This window comes from Lactuca sativa, chromosome 9 (genome assembly GCF_002870075.4).
Source record: "Lactuca sativa cultivar Salinas chromosome 9, Lsat_Salinas_v11, whole genome shotgun sequence".
NCBI lineage: Eukaryota > Viridiplantae > Streptophyta > Magnoliopsida > Asterales > Asteraceae > Lactuca > Lactuca sativa.
In genome coordinates this window covers 220,231,888-220,254,415 of record NC_056631.2, presented here as the reverse complement: position 1 = coordinate 220,254,415, position 22,528 = coordinate 220,231,888, and the positions used below count along the sequence as shown (strand labels likewise).

At 32.1% G+C, this 22,528-nt stretch overlaps 1 protein-coding gene across 1 annotated transcript; it reads left to right on the top strand.

Moving 5' to 3' along the window:
• The first annotated feature begins 2,043 nt into the window (after positions 1-2,043).
• On the top strand, positions 2,044-3,269 carry LOC111920862 (protein FAR-RED ELONGATED HYPOCOTYL 3-like). Its single transcript, XM_052767903.1, has 2 exons — positions 2,044-2,550; positions 2,655-3,269. The coding sequence occupies exons 1-2, from the start codon at positions 2,044-2,046 to the stop codon at positions 3,267-3,269; spliced, it is 1,122 nt and encodes a 373-aa protein (XP_052623863.1).
• The last annotated feature ends 19,259 nt before the right edge of the window (positions 3,270-22,528 follow it).

Here is a 22,528-nt window from a genome sequence, read left to right as displayed (position 1 = left end):
GAGATAATTACTGGGTGTACACCAAAGATTATATTTAAAAATGTTTATGGAACAACAGATTACAAAGTTAAGAAATTCTTTGAAATGCACAACCACCCACTAGAAAGTATTGAGGAAAGATCTTATACGAAAAAGGCAAGAAAGATGTCATATTCTGAAAAAGAGTTTGTAGTACGTGCATCAAAAACTAAAATTGGTCCCATAATGGCTCACAAAATACGAGCAGTTTTGAAAGGAGGATATGAATATGTAGGGGCAAAAGTAACAGACTACAAAAACTCGAGGAGAGGAGTAAATAGAATCTTATGTTACAATGATGCTCAAATAATGATAAACAAAATGAATGATCATAGAGATCATTACCCAAATTATTCATTTGAGTTCCTACGCGATGGAGATCTGTTGGCTGCTATGTTTTGGGCAGATGAAAGAGAAAAGGCTTTTTATGCAGAGTTTGGAGAAGTTATATCTTTTGATGCAACTTTTAGAACAAACAAGTAAGTTAATGTATATAAATTCGAACATACTATTAATCAAATATGATTGTACTAAACATATTCTGTTTATATAGGTATAAAATGGTATTTGTTCCATTCACAGCAGTTGACCACCACAAGAAATCAGTTAATCAGTTACTGTTGGTGCTGGTTGTTGAGTAGAGAGATAATTGAGTCGTATGAATAGCTGCTTAAAGCTTTTCTTAGAGCTCATGAAGGGAAAGCACCAAAAATTGTCCTAACTGGCCAAGATGCAACAATAAAACAAGGAGTGGAATCTGTCTTACCAAATTCAAGACACAGATTATGCATGTGGCACATAATGAAAAAACTGCAAGCAAAGGTATAATAAAATACATTATATAATCATATATGATTATATAGTATTATGACAGATGATTCATATATGAATTATTAGATATCATACTATATAACCATATATGATTAATCATATATGATTAACTATTCTAATAATATGAATTATCAGATACCATACTGTATAAACATATATGATTACATAGTATGTAATATGATAATATAGTATATAATCATATATGATTATATAATCATATTATTAAAATACTTAATCATATATGATTAATCATATATGATTGATATAATGATATATAATTAATTATGTTAATAATATGATTATGTAATCATATATGATTATATATGATTAACCATATATGATTATAATAATATAAGTTATCATATATCATACTATGATTATGATGATACAATATATAATCATATATGATTATATAATACGATTAATTAATCATATATGATTAATCATATAAGATTAAACATATATGATTACAGTACATATATGATATATGATTAATCATAGATGATATATCTTACATTACAGTAATCATATATGATATATGATTAATCATATATGATTATATAATCATATATGATTATATAATCATATTATTAACATAATTAATTATATATCATTATATCAATCATATATGATATATGATTAATCATATATGATTATATAATCATATATGATTAAACATATATGATTATAGTACATATATGATATATGATTAATCATATATGATTAAACATATATGATTACAGTACATATATGATATATGATTAATTATATATGATTAATCATACATGATATATCCTACATTACAATAATCATATATGATTAAATAATCATATATGATTAAATAATCATATATGATTACAGTACATATATTATATGATTAATCATATATGATTATATAATCATATATGATTAAACATATATGATTACAGTACATATATGATATATGATTAATCATATATGATTAAATAATCATATATGATTAAACATATATGATTACAGTACATATATGATATATGATTAATCATAGATGGTATATCCTATATTACAGTAAGCATATATGATTAATCATATATGATATATCAAAATAGGTATATAATTTATACTTATATAAGCAAAATTGCACATTCATAAGTTACTGGCGATTTATTTAAAAACAAAGACTTCAAGAAAAGATTTAACAAGCTTGTTTGGAACATGCATATCAAACCAGATGAATTTGAAAAGAAGTGGGATTTGATTATTAATGAATTCAATCTGGAAGATAAAAGATGGTTCAGTGATATGTTTGAATTACGTGACAAATGGATACCTGCATACTTCAGTGACACAAGAATGTCTGGATGGATGAAAACCACTTCAAGATCAGAAAGCATGAATTCCTTCTTCAACACTTACTCTCAATCAGGAAATTTACTTTTACATTTCATGATGAACTATGACACAACAATTCAAAAACAAAGAAATACACAACAAGAGCTTGATCATCAAACAAAGAAGGCGGTATATAAATTTATTTCACCACGACCAATAGAAAAACATGCTGCAAAAGTTTATACAAGTACATTGTTTTATGAAGTACAGAAAGAAATATATAAAGGTTCCTGGTACTGCCAATACGAACATCTTGCAACAAAAAATGAATGGGAGTTATACAAAGTGGAACAACTGAACAAGAATAGTGATCTAAAAACAAAATTTGAGGTAATATATTCTTATTTTAATTTTTGTTGAATCAACACATAATATAAAAAAAATATTCATTTATGATTATAAAACACTTAATGCTTTAATTTTATTTTGAACAGGTAGAAATAAAACTTCCAACAAATAATGTAAAATGTACATGTGAACACTTCAACCGCTTTGGGACTTTGTGCAGACATGCATTCAACATACTCATGAAACATGGAATTAAGGAGATACCTAAACAGTACATTGAGAATCGTTGGAGAAAGGATGTGATATCAAGGCATTATAATTTTGGTAGACATGTATATAATACAAGAGACATTGAAATTAACAGATCTGTCAATCAAGCGTACTACAACTTTGAAGCATGTTTGGAATACATAAGAAAAAATAAAGAAAAAATGGATTTGCTTGTTAAGAAAACAGAAAGCATGCTGAAGGAATATGAAAACGATCCTACAAATGAATTGCAGAAAAATAGAACAGATGTTGAAGATGTAGGAAAGCTTATGGGCATAACCATTCCAAAATACATTAACATCAATGTTCCAAATGTTCAAAGCAATAAAGGATGCGGAAAGAAAAGTAGAATTCAAAGTGCAGCAAAAATAATGTATAAAAATTCAAACAAGAAAACAAGAAGATGCTCAGGATGTGGAGAAAGGGCTCCTCATAACTTGCAGACATGCCCAATCAAACTTGCAGCAGAACAATCATCAAAAGCTACATAGATATTTACTGCTTTAATCAGTAATGAATAAGTCATAATTTTTTTTCAACATAATATACTTTTTGTTTAGTACACTTTACTCTTTTTATAAAACAGAATTTACTATGATTTTGTCTTCTGGATTTAATCTACTTTGATAACTCTTTCTTTGATTTGATAATATATTCATTCATGATTAAAATTTTATTAAATGTTACTACAAGCATTTAAAATTACATATAACTATTATTCAATACATGTAATCATTACACATAACCATATACAATATTCATCTGTATAATCATAAAATATTATGTAATATTACTTCATATGTTTTGTTTAATCATAAGTGATTAAAAATATGATTACACATAAAAAAATCTAACCATTACATATAACAATATACAACAACATTGTTCCTAACAAATATACAACACTGCTAATAAAAAATCTAAATATAACAATATCCTTCATCATAGAATAACATCAAACATGATAAAATCTTCAATAACAAACAATTTCACAAGTCTCAAATATCAAGTTCCCCATTTTTCAAGATTCTTGTTCTTTATATTCCTAGCTAGATTTTCATACAGATTGTAGTTGACTCCAAAAAGTCTTCCACCATTACTTAGAAAGATTATCTCCATTGAACCTAACAAATCTTTACTACATATATGATGTAGAGAAATGTTGTTCATTAAAAAGAAATATTCTTTAAATGAACAACATTGCTCTACTTCAAAGACATCTAGTAAAGATCTGATATGTTCAATGTAGATAAATTTTTTTAAGTAATGGTGGAAGAGGCGTTCTTGGAGTCAGCTACAATCTGTATGAAAATCTAGCTACAAATAAAAGAACAAGAATCTTGAAAAAATGGGGAACATGTTATTAGATACAGCAAAATTAGTTCTTTTAGACTTATAGACTCCATATTTTACCTGAAACAAAATGGAAGTTGTTTAGATCATAAATAAATAATGGTGATATATAAAAATTAAAGAAATTAATAAACAAAACTAACCATTTGGAAGTATAAGGACTCATCTTTGAACAAATATAAGGCATAACATGAGGCTACCACCTTTATACAAACATAATCACTTATAAAAAATACAATATATGGCTGTACCAATCAGTTTTCATTTATAAAGAAAAGATTCTTCAATACAAACACTAAAATATAAAAATAAAATCTTACAAAGATAAGATTCTTCATGGTGATGTATTCCATGTAGTAAAGATAAGCTCACTTATCAAGAAAAAGATATAATAAATTATAATGTGTTATACAACAAATATAATCATTTATGATTACAAAAAAAATAAAAAAAATAATCGATACAATCACTAATGATTACATATAAGCAACATATAATCAATAGTAAAATCATAAATTACATATAAAAATATAACATAATCACTTATGATTAACATTCAATAACATAATTCATACAAACAAACTTAGATAATAAAATCTACCAAAATACATATTAACTTGTTTTCCATCACCATGTTTTCCATCATCATAAAAACAAACATTCTTCACAATATCCATAACATACACAACATAAACAACCTTGTTCTTATAACATCATCAATAAGAAAATATTCAATCAAAATTTTTTTGACAACCTTCTTTCTATATTCCATTGAGCATCATATGCATGCTTACCACAAATCTTTTGATCAACTTTTTGATACTCATATGTAGCTTTCAACGCATCATCACGCTTTGTATTAATCTCAGAAGTTAAGATTACTGTTGCATATTTCATTCTCAACTTTTCCAGAATTTTTTCTTGAGAAGCACCTTCTTTTGGAAGACCACATTTCCATTTAGAACATTTTTCTCCAAAACAACTCTCCATATGTCTCATAGCAAAAACTCCACAATCCACTTTGTTATAAACTGTCCTCCATGGCATTGTCAATCTTACTGGAGTAATACTTTTATCAACCATTTCATTTGCTTTAACACGACCAATCTCTTTTAGATACTTCAAAAAAGACTTTTTCTGAAAATCATATATGATTTCAAGTCAAAAAAATATAAGTATAATAATTATAAAATATATCATATATGATTTCAAATTTAAAGAATAAATATCATTTGAAACTTACAAGAGGTTTAAAAACTGCACCATACTTATCATCGAAATCAACATCATCTACACCATTATCAATAACCTCAAAAGCACGTTTCTTTAGATTCATAACAATAAGATATATGTGCTCATGCCTCAAAACCAGGAAAAATACCTAACATCAACATGTATAATATTAGAAATAAAATATTAATATATATATATATATATATATATATATATATATATATATATGTATAAAAAAATAAATATACTGTATCAACATCTTTCAAAACCTTCAAGTCTCTATCACCACAAACACTGCGAGAAAAGCTCTCCTTGAAAACATTATATTTTCCAGTTTCATTCAAATGAGTATATTCAAATAACAAAGTCTGTAATATAAGAAAATCATAAATGAGTATATAATAACGTGTAAATATTTAATAAAGGAATTATTAATAATAAAATAAAAACTTACAACGTCAGAATTCATGAACAATCTGAGTGGAGAATTAACAACATCTCTGAATTTCTCTTCATGATTTAGTATACGAGACCATGAGTCAAGAACACTAACATGCAAATGGGTTTTTTTATAAAGACTTTCATAATTAGCTCTAAACCCAATAACATCTGTTTCCATAAGCAATACAATATCCCTGTATATATTTATTTAAATGTTATTTAAAAGAAAAAAAATTATAATTATAAAAATAAAAAATTATATTAAAAAAAATTACCCTGGATTTCCTTGAAGACTGAAAAGCCATTCACAAAAAACATTTTCTACTTGTGTCAAACTAGGTTTCAATCAATCAATCTTTCCTTAAATGGTGACTTATAAACATAAGAAAACTTCATTTGTCTCTTTCCTTTTATATCCAGTACTGAGGTTGCTTCTTCATTTATATCTTTATGTTTGCCAGAAACAGGTTTTGATAGACCTTCTAATGTACCCAAAGGGGGTGCAAAAGAAACTGGACTAGCATCAATAACATCAACATTTGGAATAACACACTCTGGACCAACACGTGGGTTTCCAAAAATAACTCTATCCTTAATCTTTTTCTTTGTCATCCGTTCAGAAGAAATTTGACTTTGAGATGACTTCTTGGAACCTTCAGAATCTTGACTAAATCCAATACTAAAACTTGGAACAATATCATTTTTCACTGATCGAGTCTCATTTGAATCATTGTTTTTATTTGAACAATCTTCAGCATTTTCTACCCAATAAAATTATAAAAATCATATATGAATAAGCAATAATTATAAACAAATTACCTCCATCTTTATTTTTATTTGAACAATCTTCAACATCTTCACCTTCTCCGTCCTTCTTTGCTACAATAATTTTATCAACAGTAGGATTTGAAATTACTTTATTCTTATGATCATCCTCACCCAAATTTACAGTCCCTAAATTATTAAAATCATAAATGAATCATCTATATCATATATATATATATATATATATATATATTATGTATTAAAAATACATAAATAAATACTTACCATCATCAATACCAGTTAAATTCAAATTCACATCATCTTCAACTAGTTTATGATTTAAACAACCATTAGTACCTATAAAATTCAAATATAAAAAATTAAAATCATATATGATTAAACTATATAAAATAATAAAATATGCCTACCTTGATCCAAAGTTTTAAGAAAACTTTCAACAACTGGATTGCAAATAAATTGACTAAAAGATACACCTTCCTGGCTATCAATTAGACCCACACTCTTAGTAACATTTTCGACAACATAATTTGAATTCATGTCCTCTTCTTTATTACATCCACTTCCACTTCCTTGTTCATCATCTTCATCATAATCACCTTTACCTTCAACGCGATTTTTACCAATATTTCCCTCATGTGGACCACTTCCATCCCCCTGACTACCAGAACATTTCCCTTGATCATAATCTTCAACATTTTCATCATCATTAAGAAAATCATTCCCATAATCTTCATCATTAACTTGAACAAAACTAGGTGTTAATATCGGTTTTTTATATTTTTGTGAAACATAACGGGAATCAAAACTTTCTGTGCTTAAATCTCCAACAGGAAATAATAATTTCCAAATTTTCAAATTTTGACTTTGAGGAAACTTCAACACTCCCTCATCTATCTTTACAACAAGATCCTTTTTCAAATCCTCCATCTTCTGATACATTCATGAAATTTTACTTTCATACACCTACATAAGAAAAAAGATACTCACAACTAAAATACTTAAACAAAAAAAAGTCATAAATGAATAAACTAATTAAATCATAAATGAATAAAACTATAGAATTACCTCTACATCACTAACTTTATTAACATCAAAATCTTCTTCATCCTCATCACCTAAATCCTCTTCACCATCAGATTCAACCTCATCACCACCAGATTCCTCCTTATTATACTCAGATTCTTGAAATTCTTCTTCAACATATGCTTCATTAACATGTCCACACCCAAATCCTCCACTCTCTTGTAAAATATCCTCAAGAAACCTTGTAGAGTCTAAGTGTTGTAAAAGTCGAAGTGTTTGTTTCTTTGTTTTCACATGTTAGTTATTTTACTAAGTCTTCATTTTGTGCGAAGCGTATTGTTATAGACTTAGTATATTTTTTGTACACTCAGGTTTCCTATAAATAGGGACTGAGGTTAGAAGTAGAAGTAACTTTTTGTATCGAAAGTATTCATTCTGCTTAAACTCAGTAATCAGTTCTTCATCAATATAAGATCTGATTAATATTTACTCTCTGTGTTCTTACTTTTCATTCATTCAATCATAATTGCTTTTTAAATCTCAATAACAATTCTCTTTAATTGGTATCAGAGCAGGATTCAAACTGCACTGATCTGATTTTTGTTTTAGAATCATTTGCTTTTTGAGTAGTAACTTTACTCAAAATTTTCCGCGCAATTTAGTTTTGAAAATCACTCTTGATCTTCAGATTTGAATCGATTCTGCCTTTGAATTGTTTAGTCGAGTGATCGATTAGCAATTTATGATCATTTCATTTGTTCAATTCATAAATTCATCAAGTTTTTCAAGCTATCTAAAATTCTCGTGTTCATCAATGGCAAACTTCAACATGAATACCATGACTTCTTTCTCTCACTTACTTGGTTCTTCAACCAAAATTCCGATGTTAATTCCTGAATACTATGATCAGTGGGATGATAGAATGGAGGATTAATTAAATTGAATTGATGAAGAACTTTGGAATTGTATCAATGGAACAGTTCTAGCTCCTGCAAATGTTCAACCAATTGGACCATCTGCTACTTCAGCTGAAGTTGTCTAACAACAAAACCGCTTGAAGAAGAACGAAAAGAGATGCACGAGGGAACTAAGAGGTGCTCTACCTCCTGTGGTTTACAATTACATTCGTAGTTGTAAAAAAGCCAAGGAAATTTGGATCACTCTGAAAGAGAAGTATCAAGTTAGCGAAAAGACGAAGATCAACTCTGTTAAGCAATGTCTTGTTGAACTTAAGAAATTCAGACAAAAGGATGTTGAAACTCTCGAAAATTACTATGATCGTCTGAATGAGCTTGTTTATCGCTGCAATAGGTATGGAATCACAAGGTCTCTCATGGAATTCAATCTAACATTCATCATGGGCCTTCGCAAGGAATGGCGAAGTGTGAGTATGATGATAAAGAATCAACAAAGTTTTGATACAACCAGCTTGAATGATCTCTACAACCAGCTGAAAACACACGAAAGTGAAATTTCAGAAATGTTTGAAGAATCAAAACAAAGTCTAGGAGGTCCTTTGGCTTTGGTTTCAAAGATTTCAGAAGTTGATACTAATGAAACAGATGGTTCAGACAATGAAGGTTTCTTAATGAATTCTGATGATGAAGCTGTGGCATTCTACTCAAACAACAGAGTTAAGAAATTTTTCAAAAAGCCTTTCAATCCAAAAGGAAAGGCAAATGATGCAAAGAGTGGCGTCGTAAAAGATGGAGGTGAGGAGAAGAAGAAATTGGAAAAGATTGATGAAAAGCAAAAAGATGCGAAGGATGTGAAGAAACTAAAAAGTGATTCTGGAATCTATTGTCACTAATGCAATGGTGCAAATCACTTCGCAGCTGATTGCATGCTGAGAAAGAAAGAGGAGAAGAAGAGCAAAATTAAAGATGAGGCCTACTATGTAGAAAAGCTTGAAGAAGTGCGTGCGAAGGCGAAAGGAATGTCATTAGTTGCGAAAGGAGAGTCTGATGAAGAAGAGAGTGGAACATATCAGATTTGGTCTTCAGGATCTGATGATGAAGAAATGAGGCATCCAACTCATGGTGCAATGTTCGCAATTTTTGAAGACATTTGCGAAGAAGATGTATCAGGACGATGCTTTGTGTCCAAATCCATAGACAAATCTCCAATGACCACCAAGGTACGTGCTATTCTTGAATCTTTTAATATTCCTTTATCTAGTTATGATGCTGAAATTACTTCATTTGATGATATTTTGGCTTATTTTGATTCTGTTATTGTGTCTGCTAGTACTGAAGCTCAAAATCTAAATATGCAACTAGTTGAGACACGGAGAGAATTAGAAAATAAACGAAGCAGAGTAGATAAACTAGAATTACAGATGCAAAATGTAAATTGTGATAGGAACAATCTTGAAAAAGAAGTTAGGTTGTTACTTGCACAAAGAAATATCTACTGTAACTCTGCTAAGCATTTGTATGCAAAATTAACAGCTTTACATCATTCATCTGAAATTAGCAAAGAACAACATAGGAAACTTTTACCTTTTCTTGAATATGAACATGAAAAAGTTGATGTTGTTTCTTATGACTGCGAAAACACAATTGCTCAATTTGACAAAATACCTGATGATAGATTCGCTTATGGTATTGTCAAAATTGATGAATTCTTGAATGCTGATGAGTTGGTTAGTATTGTCAATGAAAGTTTGACAAAGAATGAACAAGTGAAAATCTTAAAGAAAACCGAAACTTCAACTCTTGATTCTCAACTCAATTATGCTGATGTCAATGACAATTCAGATAATGTGAGTGATATCAGTGAGATCGAAGAGGAAGAAGAGGTTGATTGTTCTCAATTGTCAATCATTAATATCACATCTAAGATCAAAGGTAAAGAAATTATAGTTGATTCGATAGTAAAGGATGAAAATGATAAATCCTCTATTTCGCAACATAGTAATTTTGATAATGTGGAAGTTGAAAGCTGGAAGACTGATGACACTGATGGAGACAAAGAAGATGTGAAGGATTCACATGAAACACCTCAACGGGTTGTTGTTGATCAAGTGTTTGGTGATACAAAAGAATTCGACAAAATTCTTAATGATAAAGGTGCACATTATTTGGAAACTAACACTGTGGTTTATCCAAATTTTACAAGCACAGATAACACCATTTTTCCAAATCAAGTTTTCATCACAACTGGGAATGCTGAGAAAATTAAACCTGAATTCAACAAAATGGTTGAAAATGATAATAACAGGTCGACTACTGAAGGTTTCTTCGCAAATCAAAATACAGTAGAAAACAATTTAACTCAAAATTCTTATGTTTTTCAAAGACAAAAATCATCACAAAAATGGGTGGTTAAAGGTGAAAAAGAAAACAAAGTTTTTGAAAGAGTTGAAAAACCAAAGATTGAAGTGAAATTAAATTCTCATGAATTTAAATTGATGGTTGGAAATTATTCAACAGAAAACAATGTTTCAAAAAGAAAAGCAATCTTTTGGCAAGTTGTGTCTAATGATAAACCAAAAGTTGACAAAGCACAAAATTCAAAGACAAAATCATCAAAATTTCAGAGAATAAATAATTAAAAGGATACAAGTTTTCACAAACCAAAACATTATGTTTTGCAAAATTCCAATGAACAATAATGGTAAATTTGTTCGGAAATATGACAACATTAGAAAATATGAGACTTCGCAAAAATTTGTGAATGATCATAAGTTTCAAAATGTTGGCAAATTCACGAATAATTCATCACCTTTGGATGTCAAAACTCAAGCAAGAATGAAATTTTCACCAAAACAACCAAATTTTCCAAATCCTTCAGTCTCAAAACCGACCAAAGTTTCGTATACAAAAGGAAAATCTGATGTATGTACGATCAACCGTTGGCTTGAAGGGAAAGGAAGACAATATATCAAAATGGGAAGTTTTCAGAACAACAGATAAAGACTGCATTTGACAAGTTCGTGAATAACTCTTCTACTAGTAGTTCATCATCTCATGATTCGCAAGTTCCGGTACAAAAATGGAAACCAGTTATTAAAGTTGCGAATGTTGTGAAGGATGAGATGAAAGTCAATGGAAATCCAAAACTGTTGAACAACTATATTTAAATATCTAGATCTAATGATATTGATATAATAGATAGTGTCACAGACAAAGTGAAAACATGGTTTTTAAATTCAAAGCATTTGTTCAAAACTACTAATGAAGGACCCAATAAGTCTTGGGTTCCTAAATTTTTTCAATAAATGCAGGTGATGTGTGACGAGAAATATGATGCGAAATGGTATATTGATAGTGGTTGCTCTCGTCACATGACTGGAAGAAAGGAAAACTTGCGAGATTATCGAAGCTTGGAAAATGCAGGAGTAGTCAAATTTGGAAATAATCACAAGTGTCAGGTGAAAGGCTATGGGAAAGTCACAAATGGACAATTCACTGTTAACAGGGTTGCTTATGTTGAAGGTCTTCAACATAACTTGATTAGTGTTTTGCAACTTGTTATGGGTACTGGAAATCAGGTTGTGTTTAATGAAGAAGGAAGTATCATTTCAAATGCGAAGACAAATGAAGTACTTCTCAAATCCAAAAGATATGGTGACATGTTTACACTAGACATCAAACCAATCGTGGGCAAACCTGCTGTGTGTTTACTATCAAAGGCCTCTAATGATGTTAGCTGGCTTTGGCATCGAAGATTGTCGCATTTGAACTTTCGCAATATTAACAAACTTGTCACTGAAGATTTATTTCGAGGTTTACCTATACTAAAATTTGACAATGATACTTTATGTGCAGCTTGCGAACAAGGAAAACAACATAGAAAAGGTCATCCAATTGTGATAGATTCAAAAATCGTGGAACCATTGGAACTTCTTCACATTGACTTATGTGGACCGTCAACTGTTGCTACAATCAATAAAAAGTGGTACATTTTAGTTATTGTTGATGATTTTTCTCGATTCACATGGGTATTTTTTCTCAGGTTAAAATCTAAAGTTGCTCAGACGATGATTGATTTTATCAAAAAGATTGAGATTAGTCTTAAAAAGAGTGTTCGCAAAATTAAAAGTGATAATGGTTCAGAGTTTAAAAATCAAACACTGGACTCCTTTCTCACAGGCAAAGGCATTTCGCATAATTTCTCATCACCATATACTCCACAACAAAATGGAGTTGTTGAAAGAAGAAATAGGTCTCTATGCGAAGCAGCCAGAACCATGTTAGCATATGCGAACTTACCTTAATATCTTTGTGCTGAAGCTGTCTCGACTGCATGTTTTACTCAGAATCGATCATTCATTCATCGAAGATTCAATGTCACTCCATATGAAATACTCAACAATCGAAAACCTAATGTCAAATTTTTCCATGTTTTTGGTTGCAGGTGTTTTATAATGAATCTAAAAGATAACTTGACCAAGTTCTAAGCTAAAGCTGATGAAGGCATATTCTTAGGATATTCGCACAATTCAGTTGCCTATAGGGTGTTAAACAAGCGAACAAGAAAAGTTGAAGAAACTTTCAACTTAACCTTTGATGATTACTATCTTAAACAAACAGATAGTAAATTTGAAAATATATCAATTCTTGTTGATTCAAATACTCAAACTGATAATTCTGAAATACATGATTTTGATTATGATTTAATTCTCGGAATTCCTGACAGGGCAATTGATACGGAAGTTAATGCTCTTTATAATCAAACATCAGAATCCTCAAAACATACTGATGATTCAACAATCACTACAAGGTCAATATCTTGCGAAAGTGTGCCTGAAGTTCGTATGGAAGGGGAGCATACGATCATCAATGAACAAAGACAACAAACTTTCGAGGGGGAGAATGAAAATATGAATCATCAAGTTGAGGGGGAGCATTCGCAATCTCAACAAAATCATCAAGTTGAGGGGGAGCATTTGCAATCTCAACAAAATCATCAAGTTGAGCGGGAGCATTCGCAAATTCAACAGGAACATCATTTTGAGGGGGAGCATCAAGATGAACATCATGTTGAGGAGCAGCATGATGCAACAGAACAAATTAATCTTGATGAAAATGATGAATTTCATGAATTAAATGATAATTTTTCTGTTGCAGGATCTGAAAATGAAGATATGTACGAAGATGCACCATTAGAATTTGATCCTGATTTTCCACCACTTGAGAAATGGACAAGGAATCATCCCAAAGAACAGGTAATTGGGAATCCACAAGATGGTTTGTTGACAAGAGCTCAAATTCGTGCGAAAAATGAGGTACTGAATGCGAACCAAGAATTGTGTATGTTTAATGTCTTTATTTCGAAAATAGAGCCAAAGACAGTAAAGAATGCTATGGAAAACTCAGATTGGGTTGTTGCAATGCAATCTGAACTGGCTGAATTTGAACGAAACAAGGTTTAGAGATTAATTCCTAAACCTTCTGATGTTTCAATTGTCGGATTAAAATGGATCTTTAAAAATAAAACCGACAAAGATGGCAATATTATTCGAAATAAAGCTAGGCTAGTTGTTAAAGGTTATTCGCAACAAGAAAGAATAGACTATGAGGAAACATTTGCTTCTGTTGCAAGACTCGAAGCAGTTCACATATTTTTAGCTTATGCAGCTCACAATGACTTTGATGTTTTTCAAATGGATGTTAAGTGTGCATTGTTAAATGGAGAACTTGAAGAAACAGTTTATGTTGAACCACCACCAGGATTTATAAATGAGGAACATCCTGATCATGTCTACATTCTAGACAAAGCAGTTTATGGGTTAAAACAAGCACCAAGAGCCTGGTACGCAACACTTACAAATTTCTTGAAACAATCTAAATTTAAACAAGGATCAATTGACCCCACTTTGTTTCGCAAGAAAGTTGGGAATCATCTCATGCTTGTTCAAATTTATGTTGATGATATTATTTTTGGCTTAACTGACCCAACATTATCAATTGAATTGAAAATCTAATGAAGAGTCCATTTAAAATAAGTATGATGGGAAAAATCAATAATTTTCTTGGTTTGAATATAAGACAGAACAGGGATGGAATTTTAATCAACCAAGAAAAATACACAAGAACTTGTTTGAAAAGTTTGGAATGACCAACAGCATGAAGCTAAGAGTACTGATGGCAGTGGGAACAAGACTAACTCCTTCATTAGATACTCCTGCTGTTGATTTAACTGTTTATCGAAGCATGATAGGGTCTTTATTGTACTTAACTGCAAGCAGACATGATATTATGTTTTCGGTATGTAATTGTGCTAGGTATCAAGCTAATCCCAGAGAACCTCGTTTAATTGCAGTGAAAAATATTTTCCGCTATCTTAAGGGGACAGTTTCGTTAGGACTTTGGTATCCTTCAAAATCGGGATTCTTCATTCAAGCTTTTTCAGATTCTGATCTAGGAGGATGTACTTTGGATAGGAAAAGTACAAGTGGTGGATGTCAACTATTGGATGGGAAGTTGGTGAGTTGGCAATCGAAGAAGCAAACTTGTGTTGCTATATCAACTGCTGAGGCTGAATACATTTTAGCTGCTGCTTGCACTTCGCAAATCATTTGGATTCAGAGTCAACTTCGTGATTATGCTATCAATATGAAAAAGATTCCCTTGTATTGTGATTCTCAAAGTGCAATTCACATTTGTCATAATCCAGTACAACGCTCAAAGACAAAACACATAGGCCTTCGATATCATTTTATCAAAGATCATGTGGAAGATGGGAATATTGAAATTCATTTTGTTAAAACCACTGAACAACTTGCTGATATTTTTACTAAACCTCTTGATGAAAAGTCACTTGTAAGAATTTTAGCAGCTTTGGGGATGATCGATGTGAATTCAGTTTCAAAATCAATAATTCAAGAATGAAAGGTCCATTCAGCAGCTCTGAGTCGGAATCGTTCAGAAGTTACTGTGCATTTAGAGGCTTCACATGGCTTCGCATCCATACAACTGGTAACTAAGGTTCAATTTTTTTTTTGAAAAACTTGAAAAATCCAAAATATTTTTTTGTGTTGTTTTCATTTTCAAAAATACAAAAATCCAAAAAGATTTTATTTTGTTATGTTTTTATTTTCGAAAAATTCAAAAATCACAAAAATATTTTTTTCTTGTTAACTTTGTTCTTTAAGTATTGTGTGTTTTTATTTTAGTCCAGAGCTTAATGCGAAGAGGTCATGCTTGTATGTTTCAATGGGAAGGTATCATTTCTTTCAACTTTGTACTAGTTAGGATGTCCCTAGAAGCATGTTGCAGCATGTTGACTCAAGCCTCGTATGACTCCATGTGTGAGAAACGAAAGCCTTAATGAAATTATCACATGGAAATTTCTTCCCAATAACGTTTGTATTCGCATTAGTCAAAAGAGCTACCTTACTCTTCTCATATGAGTTAAGAGTTTTCTGTTTAGTCCACAAATAACAGAGGTACATTCGATCTTATAACCAATCTTTTTCATCACAAAATTCTTCACACAAATCACACACAAAGACGTATGTCCAAGAGGTCTCTAATCAAACCTATTGAGACTTAGATATACAAAAATTCTGTGTTTATGATCTGACATCATGAGTCTGTGATGAACGTGAACCCAAACATCTTACACATTAAGGAATTGACGGGGAACGTTGTTCCAGAAATTAACGAAACTTTTGTTTCAATATCAAAGTTCGAAACTCCAAATCATATTCAATTCGCATGAGTGGTCTTGATCAAACATTCGAAACCCACGATGTTTGTTACCCTACAAGATCCAGTACAACAATTTTTTTTATGAATATGATTTCTGTGTGAGTTTCATTCGCATATCCTAGTCATGATAAACATTTTCAAAAACCTACTTGTCACTGACTACACTGGTCATACAAGTAATTTCAGTTACAATTTCTCACCTTATGTTAAGGTTGATATGTAATGAAATTTTAAACCAACCCAACACTCACTTTTCAAAGGAATTCCTTTGATACTTATCAAAAAGTATTCAATTGTAATTCACAGGAACATTCACAAGCAGTTGATCATCTCTCTTGATGATTAACGAAGCAACCTTTGCCCGGGGTTTAACTGCCTTCGTGTCAAAATACATTTTTGACATCACAGAATTCCCAATTTTTTTTAACTTGCTTCTTATCTTATTTATTTGATTCACTTGCACTCACGAAATCCTTGAGGTTCTGAGTAATACCAACTCAGGCTGATGATTTCAAACATCCGGCATATGACTTCGCTTTTCATCCCAAAAGTGAAAGAGCCCAGCCTCCATGCAAAGGGTCATAACGGTTACAATTCCATAAAGGGGATATTGACAAGCTGTGTATACGTGACGTATGGAATTCTGCCCGATTTTGTAGGTGAAGTGACTGTTGCTTTTTGACGCATGGCTACCTTTTCACAGTAATGGTCCGATTTTCAAGGTGCCACGTCGGATCTCATTAAATGCATCCCGCTTCAAATTCAGATCGATTCGGGTTACCTATAAAAGGGGATTCAATAGTGTTGTATACGGTTACGCAAACAAACTCAAATACTCCTAAATTCTCTGATTCTTCATCTTCTTCAAACCCTAACAATGGCTGCTACTCAATCCAACACCGAAGAAGTTCTCTCACAGGCTCTTATGAAGATCCAAAGCACAAACTACCAAGTTGATCTGAATGTTTCATCCTAGCCTGAAGCATTGAAAATGTTGATCGTTACACTCAAAAGGTCACCATTATCAACCGCAATGTTCAGTTCTTTTCCAGTTCTGATGACTTGGTTGTCCATGGCGGCATCAACAGCATCATACAACTATGCCACTGATGTTATCACCTTCAACATGATGAACAACAAGAGGGTTCGTCTTAACAAGAAAATGTTCATTGACTTCTTGAACATTCCCAATAACCCTCCGTTCTTTAAACCCATCAATTCCCAAATTATTTTCATGTTCAATGAGATGGCACACCAGCCATCTCTTGAAACGATCAGTGATTTCAGGAAATCTGGTTTACCCTGCATGTGGAACTTTCTCTTTGGTACTTTTCTAAGGTGTTTAACAGGAAGAACCGTTGATCTAGATAGGGGTCGGATGGAAGTGTATGCAATGGTCATGGGTCTATACTATGACATTAGTGTTGATTATGGAACTCAATTGTGGAAGGAGTTCGTCAAAAGTTTTGAAAACACGAATGCTGAGAAGGGTATTTCGTGTGCAAGGTACTGGAGTCTAATTCTGGAAAAGGTGTACACAAAAGAAGGTATTCAAGTTCCAGAAGGTGGAGAAGTTGCAGAATTTTCATTGTATCAATTCCCAAAAGTGGTTGAAGATGATGAAAATATCTTCACCAGTGTAGCTCGCATTCTGGATGCGATGCTTCGCAAAGTGCACTCAACTCACAAAGTTTTGGTTCGATATATGAAAACTTTTGATCCAGCTGTGCAAACTGGAGTGTTACTGGAAGTTAGTGCTGAATCATCGAAGAAGAAGAAGAAAACACAAAAGGAAGAAAAACTTCAGTCTTCTAAAGTCTCACAAGCTGAAGAGGTTGAGAAAGAAGAGATTTCTACAAAAACGAAGAAGGAGATTATACCCTCAAAATATGGGGTATTAAAGAAACTTCGCAAATCTTTGCAGACAACAACTTCTTCTCCTAATATTCGCAAGACAGAGGTGAGTAGTAAAGGGGCAGCGTTTCGAGATGTTCCAGCTCCGGTTTCTCCTAGCTCAAAGCGCAAAAGAGCTCAAGAGGTTGCGAAGCATATAAAACAAACGCTTTCCAAGAAACGCAAGATGATCATTCACAACGAATCCTCCGATGAAGAAGTTATTACGGAGACTCCACCTGTTTCCTTCTCCACTGTGGTAACTGTTTCTCTTCCTCTTACTTCGCAAATTTCCACCACAACATCTATTCCACTTGAAGTAGTCACTACCAAATCAGTTTCTGAGGAGGTACCTACTTCCGATATGGTTGTCAACGTATCTGATACGGGGGCACCTATCACAAGTGTCGAAACTACCCTGCCTATCATCCTATCTGCTTCATTACCCATCTCTTTTACGAATGTCTCTACTTCATTACCACCATTTTCTCTTCCAACCACTACTATCACTACTTTCTCAATTTTTGACCATCCTTTACAACATCCATTTACCACCTTATTTCCATCACAATCACCCGTAACTCCTCAACCTTCGCAACCAATGTCTGATGATGAAACTAAAGGAGGAGGTTTTGGAGGGACTTTTGAGGCCCTACATTTTGATTCAGAGGAGGAGGAGATACCTGATCATATGCTTATGTCAGGTAAGCAGTTTAAAATCCTGAATCGAAAATTGAATGCCATTATTCAGTCGCAAGCTGATTCTGGTACAAAGTCATCCGTGTCGGGATTGGAGGTGGAATATATGATTAAAGAAGCTGAGAAGAGAATACTTGAAAAAGTTGATCAATCTGACAAAAACAATGAGCTTCGCATTCAAGCTCAAGGAAAGTCATTTAATGGAGTTGTTTCTGAATTGAAAACTGTTACAAAAGAACGTCATGTTCTTTCTGTACAGGATGTCAAGAAGGTTCGGGACGATGTTAATCTTAAGGTGGAAGAGTTAAAGAAGGAAATTGCGAAAGAGCTTCAAGATATTAATTCTCAACATTTGGAGGTCCGAAAGAAGGTTGATGTGTTTGCCACTGATCTTAACAAAATTCTCGCTGATTTTCAATCTCCTGCTCCACTTATCGAAGCCAAACAAAAGGGGAATAAGGAGCAGTTTGATAAACTCATTCAATTGGTGACTGAATTAAAAACATTGGTTTCGCAAACTTCTCATCAGTCAATTTTGACTCCTGAATTCTTGTCTCTCAAAGTCAATGCCTTGGAGCAAGCTATTTAGAAAGCATTGGCCCCGATTGCAAACTTTACTTCCCTGTTACCAAAGAATGCCCCACCTGCTTTCACAGGGGTGCAAGGGGGAGAAAGAAAAGGAAGTAAAGATGATGATGCGAAAACAGTGGGAAAGGTGATTTCTACTCAACTTAAAACCACTCTGCCTGTGTTCACAATGCCAATTTCCTTAACTGTAATGACAACAAGACCAATTGCCAAAGGGATTTCAATTGGTTCAAAAGAAGGAGGAAGCTCAAGTGCGAAACCTCTAACTGACGATGTTGGTAAACGGAAAGGGATTGCATATGAAAAATCAAAGGAGGAAAAGAAAGCAGAGGCAGAAGCTGAAATTGAAAGGTTGAGGCAAGTGCAGAGTATCATGAGACAAAGGGCAAGTGATCCACCAACAATGAACAAGGGTGATCCTGCGAAGCTATACTCTTATGAAACAATTGAATCAAAGGTGGTGGGGAGTGAAATGTATGAGTTTGAGAAGAAGCCGAAGAGGAGCTATGATATTGCCAATTCGGATAAATGCCAATTGGATTTTCCGATCAACGAAATGTTGTTCATTACGGCTCAGTACAAGATCAGTGAGAAATTTGAAAATGTTGATGATTATATACACATGAAAATCAAATTTCATGCTGTATTGGCAAAGAATCAAGATGAAGTCTGGTCCTTAATGAAGATTAAGAAGGTGTTAACAATCAAGAAGGATATGATGTTCGAAAACATGCTTCAAAATTTTCGATATTTTGTGATTCGAGCTGATGACAAGCACTATGACTTCACTATAGCCGACTTTCCTTTGATGAATTGAAATGATCTCATTCAAGTTTCTCTGATTTTGAAACACATGCAAGACAACAAGCTGAAAGGATCTGAGACTGAAGTGTTCAGACTTGGTTTCGCACATATCAAGATATTCATAGATAACTACTATGATTGCTTGGCGTTAACCGATGAAGAACTTGCAACAGGCTTAGGAAGGAAAGTGAGTGTTCCTTGGGAGACTACTTTGACCCAATCAGCATTGTCGAAGTATGCTGATGGAGAGATATGCCTTAAACCCTTCGGCATGGTGTTTTCAGGGAAAGATATGAAGGGAAAGCCCAATAAGTTTTTGTTTAAAGTCTCAGAGATTGAAAGATATACTTCTTCGCAATATACGAATTTCATTGTTCGTATGAACAACTGCAAGAAGAATAACGAAGGAGACAAGAAGGAGCTTAAAAAGATTATCACCTGGTATGCTGAAATACGCAAGACAATACACTCAGCTGTTCAGAGACTCACAAACTGAATAGTTTCGACTTTTTACAAAGGGGGAGAATGTAGAGTCTAAGTGTTGTAAAAGTCGAAGTGTTTGTTTCTTTGTTTTCGCATGTTAGTTATTTTACTAAGTCTTCATTTTGTGCGAAGCGTATTGTTATAGACTTAGTATATTTTTTGTACACTCAGGTTTCCTATAAATAGGGACTGAGGTTAGAAGTAGAAGTAACTTTTCGTAACGAAAGTATTCATTCTGCTTAAACTCTGTAATCAGTTCTTCATCAATATAAGACCTGATTAATATTTACTCTCTATGTTCTTACTTTTCATTCATTCAATCATAATTGCTTTTGAAATCTCGATAACAATTCTCTTTAAACCTTATCTTCTCTGACATCCAATAAAAAATAGTTGGACGTTTACGTGTGACTTGCAAATGATCAAAAGCAACTACAAAAAATATATATAAAATCATAACATATATAACATCATATATGATTTTGATGTGTAACATATAATTAAAAAAAATTATACTACATAATCATATATGATTATATGCAATAAAATCATATATGATTTATTATAAAAACAAACATATTTTTACAACTAACAAGAATAATAAATATAAAAAAATAACTCACGTACCATAAGGTATGCTGCTGGTCCATAAAAGAAAGAATATTCTTTCTCTGGATTGTAAACCTTCTTCGTCCTTACCAATCAGTCAACAATGTAATCGCACCAGTCGATGCTACTTAAATCAGTATCTCTTCTGATTAAATACAATGGATTTAGATTACATTTACCCATGCTTGTAGACTCATAGAAAGTATTAATAAAAAGAACCAAAAAATTGATTCTGAAGTTGTCATCCACAGCACTAGTTTGAACACGTTCATTCTTCAGCTGTTTCAATCTCAATTTATCAATACTTTCATACTGTTTCTTCCACTCAAACATACAACTCTGTTCATTATTCTCCGAAATGTAATCCATGTTTGAAAGTAATGAGCCACCAGATGGTAATCCTAACATCTCTTGAACATACTTACTATCAACACTAACTTCACAATTATCAAACTCCACCTTCAAAGATTCAAAATTAAAATGATCAAGAACATAATAAACAATCTTCAACGGTATGTCAATCATCTTCATCCCTAACAAACTCCCAAATCCCATAGCCCTAACAAAATCCTTTTGTTCTCTACTTAAACCTTGAATAACACCCAACAACGACCCGGGTGAACATCTATTCTTCAATGAAGGAAATTCTTTTAGAACAACAGCTTTTTTATATTTCTTCAAAACTTTAGTTTCTCTCTTTGGTTTCTTTGAAGATCCAGGACGACTCTGAAAATCTGAATCATCTTCATCAGATAGTTTACATTTCTTACTTACAGTTTTGACCTTAACCCTCAGCTTCACTTTTGGTTGTTCAATAACTATTTTTTTTGGATGTCTTTGAACGCGTTTGCGACACCTTATTCGCTTTCTCTCTTTTGGAAGATGACCGTGTCTTCCTTGAGCTATCTACGTTCCCTTTTCTAACTACAATTTTCATTACAAAAATAGTGTTAGTAAAGAATAAAACATGCATTTATCATTACTATTCACTAATGATTATAAACAGAACAACAAATAAAAATACAAACTAAATGTTATATATACAATCCACTTAAAAGAAGCACAAAATCAGTTATGATTACAAAAATAACTTTATATTCATGTTTGATACATAAAAATACATTTATCATTACTAGTTACCAATGATTAATTATAAACAAACATATAAAATCATCTAT